A 20354-nucleotide genomic window follows, 5' to 3' on the forward strand; every position below is an offset into this window, starting at 1 on the left:
ATATTTGTGCATTTGTGGAAGCTAACTATATGAAACATATTCATACTTAGATTTTCATGATTTCTCTGAATTTTGCAATTGAGTGAAAAATGTCAAGTGCAAAAACTCAGATTTTCAGGTGCTTAAAAGAAGACATAGCTATTCAATTTTTTACTTTATAAACATCATAAACATATTCCTGAGTTTTCAAAGTAGGGAACTTGACTTTTTTTTTTTTTTCCCCTGAAGAAAATTTTCAGCATTTGGAAACTTCAGCCCAAAATGGAATTAAAGTCTTGTGAAGATTTTAAACCATGAAAGATAATTTTTTATCATTTGTTTTGGTGGTGCCATTATAAAATATGTTTGTCGAAATAGTTAGTAATTTGGCATCCTCTATCCCCTGCTAGGAGGGCAAAGGGGTTTTAAGACAAAGTTAATGGAGTTTTGGGTTTATCGACAGCTTCTGTAACCACAGAGACAGTATTCTGCAAAATGTTGTAAGTGCTACACAGTCGCTTGCTAGAAGTACAGCTGCTCACTGTGAGACAGGTCCAAGTCTGGCAGAATAATGGTCAGCTTCCCATGTAAGGTCTGTGCAGATTGCAGCACATACTCCTTCTGACATTATTAACTGGATGACATGGATTAACTGATTGTATATCCCTTTTTGGTGCTCAGACAAGTGTTGATGTGGATGCACATACAGGTGCCAGTTGAGTTTACAGCTTACAAAAAACCAGTTTTCACCAAGTCTGGAAAGGCTCAGGTCTATGTGCACACCCCTGTATTCCACTGTGAGCTCTAGAGCGTCATTTTTGTCACTGGAATGTGCTTCCTCTTGGTGCCACAAAACCAGTTCTCCACTTTGTTTTGCGCTGGAAACACAGACATGCTCAGTAACCTCTGGGGTGCCTGTTTGTCCAATGTGAGATCCAGTCACAATCTCCATAATAGACAGCAGAGTTGCAAATATTTGTTAAAGACAAAAAATAAACCTCAGGATTAATCTGCTTCATTTTCTGACTCAAAATTCTTTATAAATGTTTATTTTAAAGGCCTCTGTAGTAGATACATTGTAAGCAAATCTATTTGCTATTAAAAATAAGCTTCTGAATTAGCTTCAGGAGAAAAGAGCACACAGTATAGAAAAAAACCCTGATTATTTTGACAAGTTGCTGCAGAGCATCATTAAACTGGTATTGAAGAACAGAGATTTTATCACTTACTTTCAGAGTTCAGCATCAGCATTATACAGGCTAAAAGTATTGCTACATTTCTTTTATCTGCTATGAAGTTTGGATTCGAAAGAATTCAGAGAAGGCAAATGTAGTTTCTGGAGGCATGACATATATGGTGATAAAACATTTTAGCTCTAAAACTCAAAAAATAAGGAGGATCATAAAATTGCTTACATAGGTTTGGCAGTCAAAACTCCAGGTTTCTTAAAAATACTAAAAATTCTAAAAGAATAAAGAGTTCAAAAATATAATTAAGTACTTACATGCCCTTTAACTATTTTTTTAATGCCATGAAGCCTTTTAAAAAGAGAACTATTTTTTCACATTAGTTTTGTAACCTGGGATTGAGTCACATAGAATTAAAAAATCTACACCTCAAGAACAAATGCGTTAGCATTTTCTGTTGCTAATGCAGGGTTTTCAGTTACTTCCTCGCTAAAGAAATGCTTTAAACATTACAGGAAATCAATATCTATTTTTACAGGTTTTCTTTTATCTGCATCAGCACAACTGTCTAAACCTGAAGTAACAACATCAGTAATAGTAAAGTTTAAAATTAAAATTATTGGCTAAATCTCTGTAATGGAAATTGAGAGGTGCAGAAAAATTCAGAATTAAGTCTTCCTACACAGTAATTCTGGCATAGCTTTAAGTATTCCTGCATTGTCTGCATTTTACAACTCTTCCAAATCAGCAGCCTGAAGTATTGCTTCTAGATAATAGCAATGACATTAATGTAAAGCAGAGATGGGGTGCCTTCAGGACCCCCCCTACCATATTTGATATGGCAGATGGCACTGACCATCACCACCTGCCTCTTCCTTGCCTTTGGGTAATCCATAAGAAAAGAAAATGTCAGCTCTTTCCTTGCAGCAGCAAAAGCCCATCCTCCTGTTCTTGTTTTGGTATTAAGAGATGAATGTGCATTCTTTTGAACAATTCCATTCTTTTCTTCTTTGAGAAATAGCAAGAAATCTTTAAAGGCTATGTGCCATTTCTAAAATGGCATTTCTTTCTCTAAGGAAGGCAGAGTGCTAGGTATTTCACCTGTGTGTACTTGCCTGCAGTCTCTAGTTCAGATAAGGCCCTTGAGACCACCAAAATCAGGTGAGACAGGCTGCACAAGAGGGCCAGTGGAAAGACATCTGGCTATGCACATCAGTCTTCTGACCAGTGTTGGCTGAACTGGTGGGAAACCAGAGAGCCTGAGCTCCCTTTGTCTTAGCACACAATGTTCCCCACGAGGACATCAGTTTTTGAGCTGGGTCAGTAGCTGAGACCTTGACTGTTACCTTTTGCGACATTAGGCTGCGTTTTACCTTAGACTGCAAAAGCTGAGAACTGCAGTGCTCCCTGATTAGGGTTCACCTTTCCCAGCTGGAGGAAGCCCCATCTATGCTGACTCATGTGAAGTGGAAGGGACCGAGCTGGTAAGTGCCAAGCTGGGAGAAGTCCTGGAAGGAGAACTTGGGAGAACTGTAGGTTTGTTAGGTCACTGCAGGAGGCCAGCACATCCCATTAGCTCTTGACTGCAGGCTCCAGGCAGAGCAGAGGGACACTTGGCCACTCAGGGTCCTGGATGTCACTCCAAAGCAGGAGCAGAGAAGCTACATTTCTTTACAAGGCAGATGATGGACTTAGCCATATCACCTGCCTCTGCTGTGGATCCCCCAGCAGTAAAATCAGTCTAGGCATATTTTATCTCCTGCCTAAAAAGATTTTGCTTCCACAGATGAAAGCAATGTACAATAGAGAAGTATTTTAACAGCATTGTGGTATTGTTTGTTACAGTTTTTTGCCAAGTGAGGTGATTCTGAGGCATGGCAAAGAAAAACCTTGATATCATTTATGTATATTGAAGAGAAAACCAAGCTTTTAGGAACATCTGAACATTTTCATTTAAAAAAGTAAGCTCATGTCTTAATAAGTAAACATTTCAGTAGTTTCTCTCTGAGATTAAAGTATTGCAAAGAAAAATAGAGAATATAAAGATTGCTTTCCTTAGCAACTTGAGGAAATTTATAGCAAAATTTGTCTTCAAGTTAGAGATTTTTGGTTTAACAATTTTTTTTAAAAAAACAGCTTACAAAACAATGCTGAATGAACAATTGTAAATGGGAAAGTTGTTTCTCTGACAACAGCTGAGCATATACATAAAAGGTCAAATCTTTCAGGCCACAGTCGATAGACTGTGTTCACTGAATTTATTATGAAGATGTTAGAATATCTGAATAAGGTACAAAAAAAGCTACCAAGATCTTGCAGTCAGTTTTGTAGGCTAATACATTATTACAATCTACTATAATGTGTTCGAACTCATAATAGGTATTTACCTGGACACCATGTCCTCAGATTTAATCCAGACAAAGATCTGTGAGAAACCATTATTGCAATGTACTTGTCATAGTAGAATATGTTTATTTTGGCTCTTAGCTGTTTAGTTTATTGTTCACTTACTGTAGCAAAATGGAATAAGCATTTAATTTTATTTATGTCATTCTGGTAATATCATGGTAATATTATAATAAAACATTTTAGGACCATGTTTTTCAAAGTAAAAATATAAGCAAGTAAATATGAACAGATGTCGTGTGCCTTTTAACTTTTACCTTGCTGAAAACCCTTGGTTTCAATCAGGGCAACATTAGCATAATATCAGCCTGGTTGAACAAAAATGCTTTTTAAAAGTGTGTTTAATTGATTATATAACCATTTATAATCAGGAAAACAAGTGTCTGGAACCCTTATCAGCTACTAGAGTATATTTACTACTAAGTATCCTGAGAAACAGAAATAGCTTAGGGAAAGAGATGGAAGGATGGTTTTTAAAGATTATCTGAAAGCAGTGCTTTTAGACTCAGCCCATGACAAAGGCATGTTGTGTGAGATGTCCAGGCCAGGAGAACAGCCAACAGAGGCACTGTGGCACAGATGTGTTTTGTAGCAGTGCCCTTATCTGCTTTTTTCCCTTCTGTTCTTCGTTATTCAGGGTTAGTTGAGACTAATCTTTTTAGAAGCATGAGATTGTTTCTTATCTTTTTTCCCTCCTTTTTCTCTTATGTGTGTAAGCATCTTGGGACCTCTGTTACAGATGGCTTTATTGATAGATAATGAATGACATTTATAGAGCTTGTGGACACAGACAATGGAGACAAATAGACATGGAGGCCTGTTTCCAATAGACAATTAAATTTTAAAAAATAATATTTTTCTTTTAAAGTAAGAAAAGCTGAAATCACTAGAAATATCAAAGGAAAGAAGCAGTACTTAGAATGAGGTAAATACTCATAGGCATGCAATTTTTCTGTGGGATTTTGTGAGTGTAATAGTACATCCCAACACTCGTAAAGTGTTTCAGATTATCAGGACCAGATTATTTACTTGTTACAGACAATTAATTTTTTTTCTAGATTTTATATCTATATATTTAGTAAATACAATTGAAACATAGAAAAAGAGAGATTGAATATCCATGTAGAATAGAACAATTTTCTAATATATACAAGGAGAAAATTATATTTAAACTGTGGAAATTAAAGACCATACAAAGTGTATGAAAATCTACTTTGTCATCAGTAACTTTGAAAGTAAAGGGTTCACTGATACATGGGCTTTTATATTTAACAAGGTAATGTGTGGAACTTGGCAAGAAAACAAGTCAGCAGGTGGCTGATTATTAGAACATGATTATTTTGCCCATACAGTGTGATGAAAGAACACATATTTAATGACTCTTGAAGGTGGATGTTCTGGTGACTGTTGTGCTGGTTGAATGACTAAAATATATTGTAGTCTAATTTTCTTGGACTGTACTGAAACTGTGATGCTACGGCCCCAAAGGAACAAGAGAAGAAGCATTCTGTGTAGTGGCATCTCTCACCCTTCTTGCAGCTCAACCACCTTTTTATTTCAGAGCTTTTCCAGTGCAGACTTCTCCCTGTTGAGGAGTTCAGAGTTCATGGCAGAACACAGGCTCCCCTGAAGCAGAGCACTAATAACAAACATCTGTAATTTGGGGGGGACCCCCTGCTGCCTGGGAGAAGACTTAGCACAGCTCTGTAATCCATGCTTATTTCATGAGCAGATTCACTGTGGCTCTGACTATCCTCAGGGGCTTTATCTTGCTATTTATTGTTTGTTTGTTTGTTTGTTTTTGGAAATGTGCTGCACTTTCCTGGGTTAATGAGGTTCCACTGCCAGTGGAACTCTAGTGCAAGCAGCATTAAAATGAAGTACTTGTAGAAAGCCTCTCTGCAAATTCTCAAGCAGTTCAGCTGTAAGCATTCTGACAATTATTAATTGCACAATCACAATCACAGCAGCACTTACAAACGGATGAAGAAATAATTAACAGAAACTGTAAGGAGGCTCCTAAACACTGCTCTTAATCTCACTGTATTTTCCTTGCCCAGAATTAAAGGAGAACTTAGAACTTTTCATAATTTTTTTTATTCCATGTTGCATGTGTATACAGATTGAACTATTATTTCACAATAAATTAGGGTATTTAACAACCATATTCAAAGTGCCAGTTCTGTAAAGCTAGGAGTTGCTAGTGTTTTTTGTCATGTTAAGTTTTACTCTGCATTTCTGTGTGTTCTTGTCTGCATTTCTGTGTGTTCTTGCTTATTTGAGGGATATCTGTATAGCACAGGAGACCAAATATGAGACGGGTCTGATGATGCAAAGCCAAAGGAGCAGTTGGAGATGCAAGTCTTTGTAGACTGGTGTTTAAGTCATTGTTCTCAGGACAGAGTGATGTCCCTTACCCTTCCTGTCAGACAGCAGCAGTAGTACTGGCATTTGGGATGACATTTTACACTTTTAATTCTTTGATAGAATGTCTTATTTGCTATTGTAAAAATGATTGGGTCAAGGCAACTGTTGATGCTGCAGATGATCTCTGTGACTTTGTAAATGGCACTTAATGTGTTCATATTCCCACAGGGTGGTTGACAATTAATTCTGTAAATTAGTACCACCATCATCATAACGTGGTAAGGTATGAAAGAAACAGCAAACACTATCATAGCAGCTGAAATCAGTAACAGAGGCCTAACAAGTCTGTTCCTTCTTTGCTGACGTTTACTGAATTGTAGTAATGCTTTGAGAGACAACATATAGCATGTAAAAATGACTGTGACTGGAATTAGGAATCTCAATACAATTTTGGAGAATATGAATGGCACGGCAAATTGTAATGGTTCGTCAGTGTTATCCAGGTAATTTATCATGTTATGCTGTCTTCTAGCTGTAACTGTGTAGTAAATCTCAGGCAGTGATGCAATCACTATGAAGATCCATACCCCAACGGTGCAAAACACGGCCTTTTCTTTGTCCCACCATGTTAATGAGCTGATGGGGTGAACAGCACCTATGTATCTGTCAAAACTGATGAGTGTCAGGAAATACACACTTCCATAGATATTAACACTAAAAAATAGTTCTATGATCTGATAAAATGCTTGGCTGAAATAGATAGCAAACTTCTGGATATTATAATATACTGAAAAAGGTGCCATCAGAGTCCAAGTGAAGTCACACAGTGCCAAATTAAAGAGAAATATGGTATTGGTAGTCCATGTCTTCATGCAGTAAACATAATGTCGTAGTGCAAGTATATTGCCTAGAAATCCTGTTAATAAAGTGAAAAGACAAACCAGAATCAGCAAATAACAGTACCACTCCAGCTTGGGATTTCTGTTGCAGATGAGAATAATGCATGTACCATTCATCATCTGTCCACGGAGTACGCCTGAAGGGAAAAGAGAGACCAACAGCCTTTAAAATAAAAATTGAGTTGGATACATTGCATTTGAAATTCAAAAATTAGAAGTTTAATTCAGTGTGTTTGAACTGGCAAAACAATTCAGAACATAGTATAATGTACAAACTCTCTCCTCTATCTGAAAAAAATAAACTGCAGGTAGGTAACACAGCTTGCTCTCCAACACCCACACAAGCAGATCTTCATGAACTTATATGCAAAGCTTTATATACTTTCCTCTCTGCTCTTTACTGTAGTGTACGATAGATGCAAGAAATAAAGTGTGCACTCCTAAGTGAGAGCAATGTCCCTTGGCCGCTAATGTGTCTGTATCTATCTTTGGAAAAAGCAGAGGAGGTGACAGAAGGACAGTAATTGCCCATGCTCATTCCATCATTGCTTGGATTGCCTTGAGCATCCATATGGGGCTTAGGGGCAACTTGCATGTGGGCAGCTGTGCAGTGAGCTGTGACCGAGATCAAGAAAACAGCATCAAAACAAATGAGGATGAAATTCTGCTCTTACTGAACGCCACAGAAACTTTTCAATCTAAAGTGCTAGAAAAAGTGCTTTTTTTGACCTTCTAATTTAATTTTCTTCTGCAAATATTTGCCCCAGGATTAAAAGATTGTGCTTTGATAGGGTTAGAGAATATTCTTTTTGTCTAACATTATGGCTCCCTTTGTATCAATTCCTATTATTCAATATGTGGAATATAGAGCTGCAGTGTATTTTTCAAAGCAAGTTTTTAATGCTTGTAAAGTCTTAATCTTAATTTCAATGTTTTTTTACCCCTAATAAAACCAGTGGCTGGAATAATCTGTCACAATGAGCTGTCACCAATTGCAATTTGGTATGTTATAGAACATTTCCAAATGATGCTGAATTGTGAGGTCCGTCCAAGTAGAAGCTTTGTATGAAGATCATCCAAATAGCAATTTATAGATCAGAGTCCACTACACTGTTTGCTAGGATGACAGAATAAAATTGTCATCAGTACAGGCCACACTTTGAGTGGAAGAAAGAACCTTTTCAGAATGTTATTGATTCATTCAAAAAATTGAAACATCTTTAGCCATTAAGTTGGCAAGTGTTTTTTTTTTTTTTTTTCTAATATAATGCCTTGCTTTCATGTCAAGCTTAATACAATAAGACTTTTTCAAAGGTATGTTCATGTACATGGGTCAAAATATAACAAAGAGAAGCTGCAGTGAATAAAGACTTCTAAAGCTAAATAGAGACTACATTATTGTGCTTTGCAAATTTATAGTCTACTCAGTTACCTGACGAAAAGCTAGTTTAGACCATACTCAACAAAATTAGGAAGGAAGGTGGTTTCTCTAGAAGCTCAGCAACAAAGGCAGTCAAATGACTTTCCAGAAAATTATGTAGATAGAAAACCATCTGTTCTACTCACAGTGTATTTCACAGGTGGGTATTGTTTGTTCTATAAATGTATTTTTTAAAGTATTGAAGCACTGGACTTCAACCTTTGTAGCTATACTTTCCCTGCTCCATAGTCTTTGTGAATATAAAAAAATTACGCAAACTGTGTAATTGTTCTGCTGAAATTTATAAGAGATCCCTGTAAATTCTTTAAAACGTGAAACATAGTTAAGTAGCATTTTCTCATTATATGTTCAATTAGAAGTAGTTTGAATAGGTATAGGAAATTTATATTTCCCTAAAATCCTTTTGGCTGAGTTTGTGTGTTCTTGGAATTAAATGGCATTTCCTACCTCTCTGCCTTCCTTTTCAATACTTAAAAATGAGGGCACCAGACACACGATTCCAAGTTGTGTTGGCAGTATAAATAAGACCTAAACTGGCCACAAACATTATGGCCACGGCTGGATGAGGGAATTGTAATGCCGGTTTCCTGATCTTATTAAGCTTCTGGCCAAGGGCTGTAGGTAGGTCTAAATGGAGGGAGGCAAGCAGCTGTGCCACCTGCTCTGCTTTGCTTTAGGTTGGCCAGATAAAGTCTGGATGTGCAGCCTTGTAACTGTGTTAGGGCAGTCAACAAAATCCCCTATCTCCTTCCTCACCTTCAGTTTACTGGGCTGCACTCAGGGCTGAGCTCTATGAAGCTGGTTTTGTAGCTGGAGGGGATGGAACTGTCTAAGGTGCATTTGGAGCTCAGAGAGTCTTTAGAAAATATGTCTGTTTGTGTAGGCACTTCCCGCATTTCTACCTTGGGATTCCTATTTGAATTTTCTAAAATATTTTTCCTGTCTCCCCTTAATTCTTTGTATTGCTGTAGAGCTTAGAGATCATAAATATGACTAGATTTTTGAAACTGTGCTTTGCAATTGAAGTGGGTGACTTACAGGGTAGACACAGGGGAACAGGTGCAGAGATGAAAAGAACCTTTCCTGAGGTAACTTAATGAGCAAGAGGAAAACACAAGGGGTTTGACCCCCTGGTGCTATTCCAGGATTTCCTGGTCTTCCATCAGAAGAATTTAAAGCCTTATACAATCAAGGATGCAGTCTGACTGCATGCAGGAAGACAGACAGCATGCCCTGCTCTGTGCTGAACCCATTGGAGCTACCCTGATGTCCAGAAGATATGCGCTGTAATAATTTTCAGTGACATTTTTTAATATCAGACAATAGCAAGTTTTCTGTCTACTGTCTTAGCACCAACAGAATAACTCAAGCTACAGGATATGACTAGATTGCTTTCACAGTTCGAATCCAAAATTTTGCATCTGTATTTCAAGAAAACTTGCTTTTTCTGAACATAGAAGCATTTGCTGCTAAGTCCATGTATTCTTAAGTAAAGCCAGCCAACACACATATCTATTGGGGTGGAATGAGCAGCAGCACCATGGCACTATAGAGTGCATATGTTGTTAGTACAGGCTAAAATCAGACTTGCCAAACTTTGATGAAAGTAAGTTTTCAAAGTTAAAAAACATTTCCTATTTATTGTGATTAATTTTTCAGTTGAACAGTTTCAGTCATTGGTGGAGATGACCTTGAGCACTAAGCGGGCAGAAAGAGCATGCCTTGTTGAGGCACCCAAAATTAAAGGAATACACCTGATTCAATGAAGAGCTTGGTATTAGAATATTACAAATATGCCCAGGAAATGATGGACATTTGTGGTTTCCATCACTCATAGTTAAGACAAGAAAGAATGCTAAATACATGGGTAAGAACTTACTGTTTCTCTTGTTTCTGCTTCTGCAGTTTAATGAGTGCAACAGTCTTATGGGCTGCGGATCTAAAGATACTAGAAAAGTTTTAGTTTTTAAAAAGGTGACCTGTTTGACTCAATTTTTTGTATCTGCCTATTGAGTTCTTTTCTCTTGGGCTGGAAAAAATGGGTTGGCTACTGCCTGGTTTGTTGCAGGACCCTAAATGCTGAAATCTCTGCTACCTTGTGTTCTCCTAGTGCTGTTGATGTGCTCTCCAAAGCCTTGGAGCAGATAAAAAGACCTGTTTCCAGTCAAAAATTACATTTTGAGGAAATGTCTGGTGGATCCAGGAAACATTATGATAAGAGAATCTTGATTTTTGTATAAAGTTAATTCACAGTTTATCACTGGCAGTCATTCATATGGTATTTAACTTGTACTTGCAAAAGTCCATTAAGACTTAACACATTTATTTGGGGGTTTTTAAGTATATAATTTTTTATTGTAAATATATCATAATAACCATTTTCTTTTCTGTCATACCTGTCAGGGTTTGTTTTACATTTTTAACAACTTCATAATAAGCAACTAATTTTTCCTGACATTAAAAAAAACCCCAAAAAAGGTTAAAATGAGTCAAAAGCTTATTTTGTGTAATATTATTCCTTATCTACTGTCTTTGCCCCTTGCTACTTTTTGCTTGCTATTATTTGTATTAAAAGCCCTAATTTTACACAAACTGTTTTATTTTGCTGTAATTACTCTGAGAATTTTGTTGGGCTGTTTGGAATTGTACTTTAATCTAGTACAAGTCTATTCCAGTTACTGGATAGGTTTTACAAATTTCTGACCATTCACACCCCAGAATGTTTCTGATATGTGTGCTTTCGAAGTGTAATCTTTTAGCTCATTTTATTAAAAAATAATTTTACAGAGTCCTAGGTTTCGTTATAAAAAACCATTCTTTTCAATTTTTACTTAACTTACCTGTTAGGTAATCATCTGATGCAAGCCAATTTTATTTCAACTGAATTGATATGAAAGGGTATATAAAACAATGTGAGCATTAGGTGGATCATTTAACATGCATTTAGCATGTTATACATACTGGTACAGTGGGAGCAATAAGTAATACCTGCAACATTTGTATGCAGTTAGGTAAGAAAATTGTGCTAATATCCAATTCCTTTTGATTTTATGTATCAGTATTGTGATTAAAGTACTATTTCTTTCATTAAAAAATTATGTTGATGAACCCTGCTTGAGAGTGAATGAAGTCCTATATGGCAAACACAAGCTACAGTAGAAGGAAAGTTGAAGTGGAAAAATTTCCCTACTGAAGACAGTATTTATGAGAATATTCTTTTAAGAATTTATACATTTATACATATTTTTAGGTATTAATCAGTGTGTAATAACTAAATGGAAAAAACATTGCTTTGGAGAGTACAGGTGCAATGAATATTTATTAAATCTTTCTCTTACCTGTTTTGGAAAAGTCGGAGTCATCTGTTTTACAGAAGTCTTGATTCCAGGGTGTATTTTTTCTCTCCATTAATCTGGACCTCCTGAAATCACAACTCTATATTGCGAATACTGTTTATTATCCAAGGTGTCAGTAATATTCCATATGCAATGGCAGCTGTTCAGAGAGCAGGTATCAAACTGCAAGAGAAATATCTTTTATCATTAAGCCCCTCCTCTCAGAGGAGTCAGAATAATATGCTATTGCCATAGCAGCCTCTGCTTGCTCTTTAGGGAAGGACAGACTTAGAGGACATCCTCAGTCTAGCTAGGCCGGGGGCTGGCATGGTTTCCAGCAGTGAAAGCGTAGAAGAGTACAGGAGAGGGGCTTGGGGCATGTAGATATGTGTTTGCACTTCCCTGTTCTTTAGCTTTCTTCACTCACAGAATCCTTGTTGCTGCCCTACCACTGGACTGGAGCATAGGTCTGTGGACCTGTGTTTCTCTTGTCCCATTGTAGAGCTTCATTCAACCCCCCTATACCTACTTGTCACTTCTCCTGCCTCATGGTTCCCACATCATTCCAAAGTCTCAGCTTTGTCGAAGAACTCTCCTCCTCCAGCAGCTCAATCCAGAACTCACATTCTAGCTCTTCAGCCCATAGCCCATGTCTGCCCCTGGTCCTCAAGTCTTCCACCCCCAAACCTGCATCTCCATCTTCAGCAGCAAACACCAGTCCTAGGATCTTCCTGTCTGCCTGAAAGAGCATTTCAAATTTTTTATTATTTTCTCCCACTTTTTAGATTCCCTCTGTGTCCAGCCCTAATCAATGCTAAATGTGGACTTGGTAGTTCCACAACCAGCTCAGAGAAATCACCTCCATCCCAGACCATTTCACATCTCAGTCAGCCATATCACTTCTCTTGACACCTCCTGTCCAGCTCCTCATATTAATTCTGTTCTCCCTGTTTTGAGACTGCACTGTCTCCTTTTTAGATGCTGTCCTTCTCCTTGCTGCTTGAATTATCCATTGTCTTCCTTTACCCACTCCTGGCTCTGGTGTGATACTTTCAGCCTTGCAAAAACAAATTCCCATCTCTTGTACTGGTGAGGTTTTCAGTACTCTAAACAATTGTCTAAAAGTAAGAGAAGACAGAGAAGAAAAGCTAGCCCAGGAAAACTATGTTTGCAGCAAAAATATCATAAAAGTTTCACCTAACACCAGTGGTGAGAACAAGCAGAACTTCTTTTCAAGTGGGAAGACACCAGTATTTTTTGAAAAAATGTATTTGCAGAATAAAGTATAATACCATATAATACAATTAAAGTGATTAGATCTAAGAAAAACATACAGTACAAGATTCTAAACAGACTCATAATTTGATTTCCAAATTAAATTAGGGAAGCAAATAATATTTGTCACCGGACAGACCTCAATACTTCACACTGTCTTAGTCATGAAAAGCTGTCTTAGACACGAAAAAGGAAAACTATGTACAAATCAGTATCCTTTATTTAGCATTTGAAACGCATTGTTATGGCCTGTGGTCTTTCTCATAATCTCTTAAAAATACTGCTATTAATAAATTATTGTTGCATTCTTCTCGCCCCCCCCCCACCCCCCCCCCCCCCCCCCCCTTTGGATTACAATTTGTAATTTTGTAGCAATGATATCTGTTCATGCTGAACTACAGAAGTGTAGTTTGTCTACATAATGCTAAGCCTGTCCTCACACACAGTGGAATAATTGGATACTGGAAGAAATACAGCTTTGTACTTTATTTTGATTTATTACTATGTAAACACGTATTTACTGACTGACTAAAATATGCCTTCTCATAATTTTTGTACCATAGGTCAGTTGCTCCGTCTGAAAATGTTTCGAGAGGACCATGGGTCTTGGATGACAATGTTCTTCAGTACCATCCTCTTCCTCTTCATATTTTCTCACATTTATAACCTGTTCCTCATTATGGCAGGGAATATGAGGTAAGTTCCAGAAATTATTTCTGTCTCTTTTGCTCTAGAATATACTTTACTGTAAATTTTTTATTCCTCAGCTTTCTGAATTTAGGTAGAATAGTAATTTAATTGGTTAATTAACCAAGAGGATAAAGATATGAAGTGCTAGACTAATGTTAGCAACAATTAGATCATGGTACTAATGAACATGATATCTTTTTTTCTTTCTTTTTTTTAAATTTAAAATTAGGGCTAAACAAATTTGATTTGATGTTAGGGCTGAGTGGTTTACAAGATTAAGCATTACTGTTGTGCTTGGGTGCGAAGTTCAGAGTTAAAAGTGATTGGAACATAAATTTTAGGAAGCTCATGGATATTAAATGGGTAGTGTAGTTCTGTTTTGATTATGTACAATAATATTTGCTGATCCAGTTTGTTTAGAATATTCTTAATTCTTTTACCCGTAAGGTGCTCTGACAGAGCAAAATTGTGTTTGGCTGAGGGATGAAGAGCCATCTACTGTATATGGATTTATTTTAAATGGACCTCTCTTTATGTTATTTTTCTGGCTTAAGACCTGCTTTCTCCTATTATCTCAAAATTAACACCACTTTCATGTGTTGATTTTCCTGAGAAAAATTATATTTTTAGTTATCTAATATATACAAAATGAGTTCATTGGGCAAAAAACCCACAGCAATGTTGTTTGTGAAAGGCAAGACTGCATCTGAAGACTGCCCAGCAAGGAAAAAGAAATCCAAAGTATTTCTAAGTTGAAGAACAGTGCAAATAATAAAATTCCTTGTTCCTACCAGAATATCAGAGCCATACCAACAGATGGATGATGAGTTATTTAATGGGCTGTGGTGTGGTGTGTTACAGATCTTTAGCGTGTCAACAAAAATGTGCAGCGTTCAAAGTCCTGTAAACAATGTGACATAAAGCAAAAGGAGGCAGACTGACTGTCAGTGAATGAACATAGGCACAGACCAGCTGGGATAATTGTGAGATTGTGCCATGAAGACTAAATGTATCGATTTGAGCCAGGCAGGTAAAGCAGCAGATTCATCGAATGTTTTATGCAACAATCACAGTAATGATGTGGTAAATATGAATAGGTGCTCAATAACTGGTGGGATAATTAGGACGCGAGGAGCATTGCAGGTTTCTGGCTGCCCTATTTACATAGTCATGCTATTATTGGTATTATGTCAAGGTTTATATTTGGTATTTCTAATGTTCCGTAAACTAAAACCAGCTAGCTGTTAGACAAAGCATTAAGAATTTTGAAAGCCTGACTGTCTGGAAATCAGATTTCATTTGTCCTTGTCCACATTCCTGCTTCCTGTATCTGTTACAAGCTTCTATTATCTGCACTGAAGAGATTGTGTGGCCATCAGCACCCACATCCATGGAAATAGGCACAGCCTAGTACTAAAACAGCTGTGTCAGACAATGTGCCCTTTTGCTTTCTGTGGGTTGAAGCCTCTCCTTTCCTGGAGCTTATGTCCTAGCTCTGGATTTGTTGTGACTCTTTTGGGAGGTTCACCATAATGTGCTCGTGGAATTGCATGGCTTTTTTCACAGTGGGCTGAGGGCTCATTACAGACATGTCAGGTCTCCATTCCAGCCAGAAAGGATATGGAACAAACAGTTTCAGTCTCAAACAACAGAACTTAAATCATCAATAAAATAGAGCTCTTGGATCAGTCCTCTCAAAGTCTGGGTAGAAAAATGTGTAGTACTTTTGAAAAGAGGGTTTCTATGGTAAGTGTCATTAAAGCCAACTGCTCCATGTTGCCTTAATGAAGTGTTTCAAGGACTGCATTGTTTTTTACTGAGTAAATGTAATCCTTATGAATGCTATTTGCTCCATGGTTTGTACTTCTGTGCAAAAGAACAGCTCTGTCTATGTCTTTAAAGTGCCTTACTGAAATGACTGGAAACCAGAGAGACAGGATAAAGGTCAGAGTTTGCCTGCATGAAGGTTATGGTGTTTGTGGAGAGAAACTGACCTTTGAGCCTCTGGGAGCCTAGGAAACACAGGCATCCCAGATTATACATCTTTCAATAAAAGGGCTATGAAGCCTTCCTGTCTACAAGACTAAGTGAAAAACATTATTTTTATGCCTTTTTGTTTTGTTTTGTTTTGTTTTGTTTTCTCTTTACAGTGTCTCAGGATCACCTTTCCCTAGGTGCTAGCACCAGAGGGATTCTCACAAGTTTCTTTATGTCAGATGCTTGGTCTCTTCAATGAAAATCCCTTTCTGGCACACAAGTAGGAAAGTCATACATCCTGCATTATGCCAGCATGGATGATTACAGCAAAAGCCCTTTTGAGGGCTTGAGAAACCTGAGATTGAAAGCTCTGTCATATAACCATAACTAAAAAAAAAAGGTTTATTTTACAGTTGCCAAAATATGGGGTTTTTTTTAAAAGTATTTTTAAAGGACACTTCACATGTGTCTTAGTGCAGCAAGCCTAAAAAAGACTATATCCCTTAAAAAAATGTAGCACTAGGGATTGTAGTTTGCAGGGAAGAGCACAAGCTGAATATTGTGTGCAGTTTTGGGCCCCTCTCTTATGGAAAGCCATTGAGGTGCTGGAGCATGGCCGGAGAAAGGCAATGAGGTTGGTGAAGGGTCTAGAGAGCGAGTAATAAGAGAAGTGCCTGAGGGTGCTGGGGCTGCTTAGCCTGGAATAAAGGAGACTTAGGGGAGACCCTGTCACCACCTACAATGGAATGGAAAGGAAGCTGTAGTGAGGTGGGGTCCATGTCTTCTCCCAGGTATCTACTGACAGGATGAGAGGAAATGGCCCCAAATTGTGCAGGGCAGTGTGTATTGGATATTTTCACAGAAACAGTTGTTGAGCATTGAAACTGGCTGTCCGGGGAAGTGGTGGAATCACAGTGTCTGGAAGTGTTCAAAAGACACGTGGCTCTTGGGGATTTGGTTCAGTGGTAAATACACTGGTTGTTAGGTAACAGTGGTATTTTTTATTTATTTATACCTCCATTATTTATTTATTTATAACATGGAGGTATTTTTCAATGTTAATGATTCTATAATTATATAAACAAGTTGCTGGTATTTGAATATATATTATACAGCTGTCTTCTGGGTGAAAGCATGACTATTTGAAATAAAAATTTTGTGACAGTCTGGAATGTGTCTTTTTAAATTTAAAGTCACCTTTTTTTTTTTTTTTTTTTTTTTTTTTTTTTTTTTTTTTCCTTTTTTTTTTTTTTTCCCCCAGTGATGTTTCTTTTTAGGTACTTCACATTGTTGGGCACTGATCCACCATACATAAGGTCACTGTTCATAAGTATCTCTGTTCTTGTAGTCAGAGCTGAATATCTGGTGACTATTTCTGTTATCAAAATACCATTGAATACTTTTTTAAAGAGTGAGGGACTTGGGTGCTTATTTATCATCTTAGGCCATTTGTATTCTTGAAATTAGGCAGTGATTTTGAGCTGTGTGACAGATAAGCAACATGTCTCACTTATTAAAGTCTGTATTTGAAAGATAAATGAAAGGGGGAAAGTTTTTTTTCCTGTATCAAAAGTGCTTTGCGGCAAGACCACGTGGTGGCAGCAAAGGGCACAGTTTAAGAAGATAATCCCCGTGAACGTATATGGGGATCCTTGCTATCAAATTTTTTTCTGTGTTTTTCTGTGCCACAAGCAAATTCAGAGCCCTTTATGTATTGTCTCGTTCTTTAAAGGAATTACAGGTCTGGAACTGTCCAGGGACTGTCCCATATTTTTGTCATTTATTTGTACCCAGGACATACTGAGGTATTCCAACTCTGTACCTACATGCGTTGATTTTCCCGACTGTATTGCTTTAAGAGGAGAATATATTGCCAAAAGGAAATCCATCTTCTCCTTTGGGAGTTTGCATCAGTAAATATTGCTTTGATGTCTAACGTTACAACACAGTGATGTATTTTTCATATGACACACAAAAATCAAAGTTGCAGCTGCTTGTCTCACAAATGTTACCTGTCTTGTCTTAGATGAAGAGATTTTCAGTTGTTCGAAGGATGCTCAGGTGCGTCATTATTGAACACTGTAAAGTGTCATTGAAATAACAGACACAAACCTATCTTCTCTTTAGCTGCAAATTGTCACATTACTGTAGAAATAATACAATTTGTTGGGATTGTCTTCTTTGAGTTTTGCATGTGTCAGGAGAGAGTTTGGTGTGAGTTTATTACCTGTGCTGTCAAAAGGTTTTGGTTACTTTTATTAAGCACTAGGAGAGAGAGTACATCTTTTTTTGGTGTAGTTTTATCTTCTCTTACTCTTTGTTTCTTTTGCAGAAAAAGTGTGAAATTTCAGTAGAGTTTACATTACTTGCAGAAATTCCTTAGGAATAAAAATACAACTTTAATTAATTTTAGTTAGAGTGATTTATTGAATTTGGACCCAATTACAATTTGCAGCTGACAAATGCCTCTAAAGAGGGCTTTCATTTTGTTTAAAAAGCTGAAACAAGGAAACAGCTATTTATATATTTAAAAGCCACATTAATAGCTTTCTATTAAATACTTTACCTTTATCCAAATTAGTTACTGCTCCTTTTCCTTTTCCCCCAAGATACAGATTATTGTGTTCCTGGAAATGTGTTTACTCAAAGCTTGAAAAATACATGTAGTTCAGGATTCTGTGCTTTAGTTTGTTTGATTGCTCATTAGAGTCAAGGATTAGTCATCATTAGCATAATTCTAGAGCAAGATTTAGGGACAACAAAGACTTTGTTTTCCTAACCATGGTTACTATTCTACAGACCTGTGAGGCCCGCTGTGGATCTATATTAGGACTTCAGTGTACATTCATATCTGTGTCTACCTGGCCATATGTTCCGTGGGCTCTATGTTGATGTATCCTCTGTGTATATTTGGTATAGCTGTGTATTTATACCGTAGTCATGCTTAATATTTGGCAAAGATTATAGTGTTATACTGTGAGCTTCAGAAGTTCGAGCTTTTTTGAACTGCTGGAGGGAAAGGTTCCAAATCTGTAAGTCCTCTATGCTGTTCTCAGATACTAATCCTTTGGGGACATCATTCTTTCTCAAAATGTGCATGGAAATCAGGAACTCCCTTAGAATGTTTGTAGCTTCTAAACTTCTAAACAGCATAAACTGTGACAGGTTTACATTATGTAAAATATAGAGGCAGAAAGTTTATTGTTGTTATACAAATTATGGGCGCAAAATACTGCTCTAAGGATGCAGTCTGTAAGAGGTATTCAAGTTAGCTTTTTTACTGCAGATTGTCCTCCCAGCTGGGATCCTAAGACACAGGTGAGCACACAGCAGCAATAGAAACTATATTTCCCAAGTCACTGTGATTAGAAAGTGTCTTGAGCCAGGATTAGTACTTGAAAATCAAAGTAATTGAAAATTCCAAGCTAGTTCATGGTATTTCAACCTTTATAGCTAAACTTACTCCCACCCGGTCAAAAAGTACCTCTCCATGTGCTAAATCTGCCACATTGCTTCTGTCTTCTGTAAAATAGACGTCATCAGACCTTTCCTTCTTCTAAGCCAGGAAATGACAAAGAATAGAAAATGCTTAATTTAGATGTAATTACAAGGTGATGATTCTGAAAACCCAAACCTTTTCATGACCAAGAAACTTGTTCCCCAAACCACACTCTCCGCAGAGAAAGGGCAGAGGAGGTCTTGCATATTACAAAACAGTTGGCATAGAATCATCATAGATCCCAGGGAGGATGGTATCCCAGGACACCAAAGAGCTGTTTCATCCATAGAGCTATCCCAGGAGTCCCTGCTGGTTGCTGGTATCAAAGACTGCCAAAACTCCTGCGGCATAATTGGCTCCCTCGTAATGCAGGTCAATCAGGGTGAGAGCAATGTTAATCACTTTGATAGAATGACTGAAATTAATAGGAATTTGTGGAGAATACCAAACAGTGAGGGGGAAAAAAAAAAAAAATCAAAGACAAATTATTCTGTAAACTCTTCTAGATAGCTTACAGGCATTGGTCAAACCACAGAATTTCAAGTGGCACATATCAGTTTTGGAAGCAGTTCTTTGTCAAGGTACAGGCAGAAGACACAGCTTGGGAGTTAAGTGCTTGTCATGTGGGTTGACTGAATTAGTCTCAGGTACTTGTAAGTGTTTAGGTAAGAATTGTAGTTGTAGCACTGTTGTAAAGCCCCCTTCCCCTAAGAGCTTTCTTCCTACTGCCCAGAGTCAATGACTCTGGTTTCAATAAGTTGTTGCTGATAAGAGATGCCAGAGGGAAGAATTGTGAGTGTTGAGCACAGCAAGACCTGTTAGCTATGAACAGCAAGTACAAAGGATGCTGGAGGCTGCAAGGGGAGAAGCGTGGGAGAGACAGAGGTGTGTCCAGCACCAAAGGGGACTTGCTCAAATCCAAGACAGAGGGACAGGTAGCCCTGTGGCTGTGTCCCAGCTGTCTTGTGGTGTTGCCATGGTGAGACTGATGTGACTGTGGCAATGTCTTAGGGCTTTATAGACTGATTTATCCTTTCATTTCCCCTATCAAATAAATATCCTTTCCAGTGCTAGGGATAAATGACTACCTAAATTGATCACAGCACAATGTTGTTAAAACTTATGCGAAAGTTAATTGATGGCATTATTATGTATTGCCCTTTTTATTTTTTTTTTTTTTTGGTAATATGAGGTTTATTTAAAATGAAAAAAAAATACTCAATTTAAGGTGCAGGTAATGGCTATCACATTACTTTTCTTATTTCATACTCCTCTGTATTGAATTGACATGTAGACATT

General features: G+C 37.4%; 1 protein-coding gene across 6 annotated transcripts in view; it reads left to right on the forward strand.

Moving 5' to 3' along the window:
• The window catches only part of TMEM117 (transmembrane protein 117), a 202338-nt gene that overhangs the window by 13700 nt on the left and 168284 nt on the right, over window positions 1–20354 (forward strand). For all 6 annotated transcript variants that reach the window (XM_040063079.2, XM_040063080.2, XM_040063077.2 and 3 more), the window contains exon 3: window positions 13453–13585. In XM_040063079.2, coding sequence (XP_039919013.1) covers window positions 13453–13585 — 133 coding nt within the window. The remainder of the gene's footprint in view (window positions 1–13452; window positions 13586–20354) is intronic.

The sequence above is a fragment of the Hirundo rustica genome, chromosome 4 (genome assembly GCF_015227805.2).
Source record: "Hirundo rustica isolate bHirRus1 chromosome 4, bHirRus1.pri.v3, whole genome shotgun sequence".
In the NCBI taxonomy this organism is placed as follows: domain Eukaryota; kingdom Metazoa; phylum Chordata; class Aves; order Passeriformes; family Hirundinidae; genus Hirundo; species Hirundo rustica.